This window comes from Phytophthora cinnamomi (assembly GCF_018691715.1).
Source record: "Phytophthora cinnamomi strain GKB4 chromosome Unknown Contig21, whole genome shotgun sequence".
In the NCBI taxonomy this organism is placed as follows: Eukaryota; Oomycota; class Peronosporomycetes; order Peronosporales; family Peronosporaceae; genus Phytophthora; species Phytophthora cinnamomi.
In genome coordinates this window covers 2,847,156-2,854,102 of record NW_027150954.1, presented here as the reverse complement: position 1 = coordinate 2,854,102, position 6,947 = coordinate 2,847,156, and the positions used below count along the sequence as shown (strand labels likewise).

Here is a 6,947-nt window from a genome sequence, read left to right as displayed (position 1 = left end):
GCACGCGCCCGGCAAGTCGCAGCGAGGCCTTGTCTGCGGACTAAGATTTCGCGCGAGACAGGCGATGGCGCGGAAGCGAGAAAAGTATCCGCTCCGCGCGGTGGCCGGTTGGCGCCAGCGCCGCTCGTGTCAGCGCTAATCAGTGAGGAGTCCATGCGTCCGGAGCGCGGCTCGCCCCCGCCTGCGCGCCTGGACTCGGCCGGCCGAGGCCGCCGAAATGCGCGGCGGTCGGAACGAGTCATTCGCGAATTCGCCGAGCACCGCCCAGTCCGCCGCCTCCGCCCGATCTGCCCAACATGATGAGCAGCGTGCCTCTGTCTGCGGCGCCCAGCACCTTTAGCGTCGCGCACCCGCTGCACTGCGGCCCGGCGGCCTTCCGCTTCCAGCCGCCGCCGCCCATGGCCATCCACACCTTCGCGGCGCCCGCCTCGGCCGCAGCGTCGCCGTCGCACCTGGCCTCGCCCACCACGAGCGCCGCCAAGGCGCGCGCGCAGCCCGCGGCCAGCCCCTCCAAGAAGGCCCGCAAGAGCCGCGTCGTCTTCGACTTCACCACCGAGGAGATGGCCAAGTACTTCCATATGTCCCAGCGCGAGGCCGCGCAGCAGCTCGGCGTGGCCACCGTCACCATCAAGCGCAACTGCCGGCGCCTCGGCATCGTGTGGCCCTACCGCCTCATGAAGTCCAAGAAGCACGCCATCAACTGGTCGGCCATCTCGCGCGAGGACGCCCAGCGCATCCGCCAGGAGCGCGCGCTGGAGCGGGCCAAGACCGGTCGCTCGCCGTCCAGCCGCAGCCGCAGCAACAGTCGTAGCTCGGTCGCCGCCACCGACGACGAGGCCGCCGCCGCGGCCATGACCATGCTCAGCCACGGCAGCAGCAGCAGCGTCGAGCTCACGGAGGCCGGTCGCGCCTTCGCACGGCTGCCGCTGGACTGCATGGACAGCGCCGACTGCTAGAGCCGGCTGCTGCATGTCCTCCATGTCCACTCGTGGCGTCGTCCTTTGAGTGACGCAGTGTACCATAATATCCGATAGCAAACGCGCTGCACGTTAGATGAACGAAATATACGCATACCCCGCGCAAATGGGGGAGTTCAACATCAACAACTGTTTCACCTCACGTCACCACGGGCTCCGTGCCATCATGGCGAACTTCCACCGCTCTCAGTGTTACCCGGCCTAGGATCAATGCAAAAGCCCGGAGAACGATCGACCGAGCGTCCGGACCAGGTCACGCGTGCTCACGGGCTCCGCCACGCGGGCCGCGTTGGATGCAAGTGAGGGTGCGAATGAGGTGGCGTTGCTCGGCCGCGCGACCCAAAGGCTCCGTCCCACTCGCTGCAAACTGGCGAAAGGTGACTCACGGGATCGATTCGAAGCTTTGGAAGCCTTTTGTGGGTCGTAAGGCGCACCAGGCGAGGACAGGCCGAGGCGCGCCACGAGAGAGCCCTCCGCCTCTCGGCGACTTCTTCTTGCACCCTCGCCACGCGCGCGGACTGCTTCCAGCTCCATGGCGCTGAGATCCGCCCCGCGTCAGTGGCCTCTACTCGCTTGCACTTCCGCCCTCGCTGACTGACGCGCGTGGGGCGCAAACGAAAGTCGCTGCGTGCGACGCGCCCGCAATATTTTGAGGGAGGAGCCGATGATTTATATGAGCGACGCACGGGCTCCTCCAAGGGCAATTTCAGACGCGGCGGCGACTAGCGGATGAGCCAGGATCGGCTTATTCGTCGGCGACGAATCGTCGCCGCGTTGTAAAACCGGATCATCTGTATGCCTTCTGCGGGCGCTGAGCCGCATCCGGCGCAATGCGGGTAACCAAACGCCTGAGGAGCCCATGGCCAACATGTTGCCCTCTGTTTCATTCTTCTAGGCACGTCAAGACGACACGCACACTTACAGGAAAGAGCGGCCAGCTAACGACCGGCCCCGTCCTAGCGTCCATCCCAGCAACAGAAGCAGCGTTCACTGCTCCTTCGTCTGTCAGCTCTCCGGCTTCAATCGGCCACCGCGCTCCCTACTGCTCCATTACGTGCTTGATGCGCGCGACCCACTCATCGTAGTGCGCCTCCGTCACGGCCTGCAGCAGGATCCTACAGCAGGAAGTTCAACAGCAAAACAACCGAAAGTCAAGTCGCAGCGTTAGCACTCGCGATACTAACGAAAGAGCACCGAACAATAGATAGATTGACCCGTACCTGAGCTGTCTCCGCTTGTTGCCCTGGATGAAGACCTGGTACAGTCGGTCCAGAACAGCAGCACTGTCCTCCTCCGACTGACGCTCCTCGACAGACTTGAGCGGCAGCTTCGCCTGCAGATCCTCGACACACCACACCACGCGCTCGTACTCGCCACGTACAAGGTTATCCCACACGAGAGACGCTAGTTGCTCATCAATGCTATGCTTGGCGTCGCTGCCATCCTCGGACGGCGGTGGGTGAGAGTACGACGAATCGTCGAACTTCGGGTGCTCCCAGTCGCGCGCGACTCGTACCACGTGCTGTGCGAGCACCCATTCTTCTTGGTCAACACACTCCTTCAGCAGCTCAGCAGCGCTCTCCATTCGCAGAGGCAACGATGAACCTGAAGCTGTTGAGCACTCCTCTAAGATAAGTAAGAAATTAGCAGCCGTCCGCAGCTCGGATCGCTGCTGGCAAATCGCGAGTAGATCCATCGGGTCTCCTGCTGCAGGGAACAGCACCTTCAGTCGAGACGGCTCGCTCTTACGGGCTACGTGAGCTACAATCTCGCAGTATTCCGCGATATCAACCTCTGGCTGCTGCTCTCCGCCTCCGGGACGCAGCAACTGAATAGCTGTGTGTAATTTTTCCTCAGGGCACCGCTTTCCAAAGCACGCTTCAAGCATGGAGTGAAGGAAAAGCTCCTGTGTAGGTGTAGACAACGCGAACTGTTTGCGAACACCATCCAGCACCAAACGCGCCCACGGAAGCTGTTCGTTTTGTACGAGAAAGCACAAGAGCGTGTGGAAAATAGGCTGCACACGAGCAAACACGTCGTAGCAAGGGAGAAGCACACCGGAAGGCACATACACATCCTGTGAAACGCCCACCAGCAGTCCAAATGCTTGCTCAGCCCCAAGCACCTTAACATCGAAGTCGAAGCGCAACATGCCATCCTTCGCAGAAGGGTCATCAACCGACGTCACGCACCCACGCAGGTTGGTATAGCCGTCCTTGAGGGGCATTCTACCAGTACCTACGCCGACGCCAGTTCCATTGGATAGGAAGCCGTCCAACGCAATTCCGTACTCGCTAATAACTTGCTCGTACAACTCTGCGGTGGCAGGTGCTGTGCCAAATTCAATCTCGTACGTCTTCGCTCGCAAGGGGTCATGACAAGCCAAGAAGGTCTCCAGTCGACGACTATCCTGCTCGAAAGCCTTAGTGTGCGTCATGTAGACACCGTCCAACAACGGTAGCCATACCTTCATTCCTTCAGGACCGTACAAGCCGTAAATGAGTCGACACGGAGCTGGCCAAGAAGCACACGCCTGCGGTGTCACGAATAGTCTAGCCATAGTACTCACGTTGGAGCACAATAATCGCTGCGACCGATTCTCTGGATCCCAAATAATCACGTCACCTGCACTGTCCAGGAACGCAAACCGCGGCAGCACTTCTTCTGGTGTATACTGGTCGGGTACCTCGCCGCCCACGAGCATGTTCACGAAACTCGATAGCCAGCCTTCATCATCCTGCTCGTGTTCGCGCTCTGCCTGGTACTTCCGCTGTTGTTGTTCTCTCAGTTTTTCATCCTGAATGTGTAAGAATCGCGGGAGCACCGCAAAGTCCAAAATGCTGTTTCGTCGACACGTTCCAACGGGCTGAGACTCCATCACTCGTGACGGCAGATTGACTTGACGCTTAAGCTGAATTTCCATCCTGAGATCGTTTTGCTTGATGGTGCCCCCGTGTTTTATGTCAAAACACCACAGCTCACTCCTCGATACGCAAAACAGGTTCTTCTCCGCATTGTCGCTATCCATGATGAAGAAACAGTCGTCGGCGTCATCTCCGATGGTACGTCCGCCTAATACCGCTGTTCCTCGGCTGCGTGCTGCATTTTCGCCTTCACGTGCGAACACTAACCGTTCTAAAATGGACTCCTCATCCAGATGATTTCTAGGGTATGCCTGCAAATGCAGCGACTGGTGCTTTTCGCTAAATCGCGTAAAGTTCACCACAATAACATCTTCACCCACCCACAGTAATGAATATACGAACATGTCCTGCTCATCGTTGACGTTGCCAAACATTCGCCACTTTCCTGTCACAACATTCAGCAAGCAAAAGCCTTTCTGCCCAGCGACCGCCATGTGATTCCCGCTAGCGCTCAACGCCACAAGGCGGAGAGGACAGCATTTTTCGAATTCAGTTGGCACACTCCAGTTAACGCAAGAGGTCAAAGCACATGGATCATCAAGCGAGGGGGCAGCCACCAAGCGAACACTCTTGCTTTCCAGCAATGCCAAATGAGACGACTTCCCCCCAGAGAGGGGCACCGTTTTAGCGAAATCGAATTCTGCAAAAGCCATCGACGACCTCTTCCGCATCTTGACGAGCTCACGATGAGCATGCAGCTCCCTCAGCTTCTTCTGCTTAGCGAGGTAAATCTTCTGTGCAAGTACTGCGTTCCCATACTCGGTAATTACATTCAGGAAGTGGTTCGGGTTCCACACCGGAAACAGCGCAAACAACAATTTCACGTACTTGTGCTTTGCAACACGAGTCGACGTGCCCTGGATTGCCTCCCACCCGTCAAACTTTGCGCGCCGCTCGAACTCCATGAGAGGGGGGCGCTCCTCCAGATCACAGTCTCCACGCAGCGCCTGCATACGCAGCGCGTATTCGCGAATGCACAAGCTTTCATCTTCCAACATATGAATCCCGTGCGCATCCATAAACTCGGAAGCAGACAGCGCTTCGACGACCAGGGGAAACACCATATCCCACTTCAGACGCATGAACGTAAGCACCACTTCTTCATTGTCCGGAAGTTCCTTAATCACGCTCACAATCTGCTCGAAAGGCAGATTGACCACCTTCAAGTCGTCGTTGATACCCACAAGCAAGTCGCCGCCATGAATCTGGCCGCAAGCTTCGGCAGGGCCCACACCGCCATCACGTGCTCGCTTCGTGAAGCTCTTGTCGCTTCGAACCCAGGCACCGCAGCGACCGGGGGCGCCCGAGAGCGACAGACACAGGCCATCTTCCCCCTTCTGCACTCTCGCCTCCACCGTCTCGAACAAGTTCGCAGCCTCGGTTAGCTCCACATCATTCTCCTCCTCTACCTCTCTCAAGATTTCGTCCTCCGGCAGCTGGACGAGTTGAGTTGACTGCTCTCCGCGAGGCACCACAATCAGCGAGTTGCTCTCGTGCGTCCACAACAGCGCGTGCACACCGAACGCGCACACCTCCTTGATGTTGTGCTCGTCGATTTTCTCGGGCCGCTCCTGGTTGTGCTGCGGCAAGCTCGACATCAGTCGACACCCGTCGGTGGAGAACAGCGAGAACCCGCGCAGCTCGTAGCCCACGACGATGCTCCGGCCGTCGTGTGACCACGCCAGCGAGGTGACGGACCCGACATCTTCGGGCGTGTACCCCCACGCCACGAGGCTCAGCTCGCGAATGGGCTCGAGCGCGAGCGCCGACTGCGTCAGCGTCTCCTTGGCATTGCCATCTGTAACATTTTTTGCCTTTCCAGTCGGACCCGCTGTTTTCATTGACAACCGAAACAGCGAGACAGCGCCGTCCGACCACCCGAGCGCAAGCCTGGACCCGCTAGCGTCCAACTTGGTCGTGGTACAGCGACCATTATTGCCCGGCGCCGACGTAGCGGCATCGCCGTCCCTCTCCGTGTTGACCAGCGACAGCAGCTGGTCGATGCTCTTCTGCGCGGGGGACAGCAGCATGATGAAGCACTTGCCGCCTTCGAAGCTGGCCACGAGGTACAGCGACGCGATCTTGGCCGGCAGGTCGGCCGAGGCGCAGGTCAGGTCGTAGCAGCTCGGCGGCTCGGCGTCCTCGGGCACGGCCAGGTGCGTGCGCACGTCGATCTTCCAGATCTTGGTGGCGTCGTCGCCGGCGCTGAACCAGGACGACGAGGACGAGGAGGAGCCACCGCCGCCGTCGCCGTCCGCCGACGCGGCCACTTCCACGACGCTGATCATGCCGCTGGCCATGCCCACGAACAGGTACTTGCTGCCGGCCACGGCGCTCATGCAGGCGGCCGTGTCATCGTAATCCGTCTGCGACGCGCCCTGGTTGAGCGGGTAATCCTCCACGAACCTGGCGGCAAGTTGAAGTCCCCTGCCAGTTGCCGTTGCCGTTGCCGTTGCCGTTGCCGTTGCCTCCTGCTCCGGCTCGTTGAAGGACGGCTGGTCCAGCATGGCGTTGGCGTCGGCCGCAGGGTCCTCCTCTGCCGCGCCACTGTCGTGTGTCTCAGCGCGCTGCAGCAACGTGCTCAGCCCGTCGAAGGCGTAGAACTCGACGGATTGCGAATCCTGCTCCACGACGGCCAGGCGGTCCCCGGAGACCCACGCGGCCCACAGCTGTCGCGACGCGCCCTCTCGCAGGCGTCCGTCGGCGTCCTCCTGAGCGTCCTCCTGAGCGTCCTCCGCCTGCTGCTCGACCCACTGGCCGCCGCGACGGCAGCGCGCCAGCAGACGCCGCCCCGTGCCCGCCAGCCCCGGCGACGCGCTCCACAGCGCCACGCGCGACGACGTCACGCGCGCAAACACGCGCTGCGACGGGTGCATGGCCGCCGCCACGGCCTCCAGCCGCTCGCGTGCGCGCGCCACCGCGTAGGTGCGCGGAGGCCCGCTGCAGAAGAACATGGCGCCGCTCTGCTCTGCCTTGCTACACGTGGATCAAATGCCTGCACAAAGTGACGTCGGCGGCGGGTCGGTGATGGAACAGGGACGTTCGG

General features: G+C 60.6%; 2 protein-coding genes across 2 annotated transcripts; one reads left to right on the top strand and one right to left on the bottom strand.

Moving 5' to 3' along the window:
• Nucleotides 1-296: 296 nt before the first annotated feature.
• On the top strand, nt 297-956 carry IUM83_03808 (Winged helix-turn-helix DNA-binding domain; the record flags this gene model as incomplete). Its single annotated transcript, XM_067927840.1, has 1 exon — nt 297-956. The coding sequence occupies one exon, from the start codon at nt 297-299 to the stop codon at nt 954-956; it is 660 nt and encodes a 219-aa protein (XP_067795336.1).
• A 1,060-nt stretch (nt 957-2,016) lies between these two features.
• IUM83_03807 (WD40 repeat protein) lies at nt 2,017-6,855 on the bottom strand (the record flags this gene model as incomplete). Its single annotated transcript, XM_067927839.1, has 3 exons — nt 2,017-2,092; nt 2,198-3,817; nt 4,562-6,855. The coding sequence occupies 3 exons, from the start codon at nt 6,853-6,855 to the stop codon at nt 2,017-2,019; spliced, it is 3,990 nt and encodes a 1,329-aa protein (XP_067795425.1).
• Between the last annotated feature and the right edge of the window lie 92 nt (nt 6,856-6,947).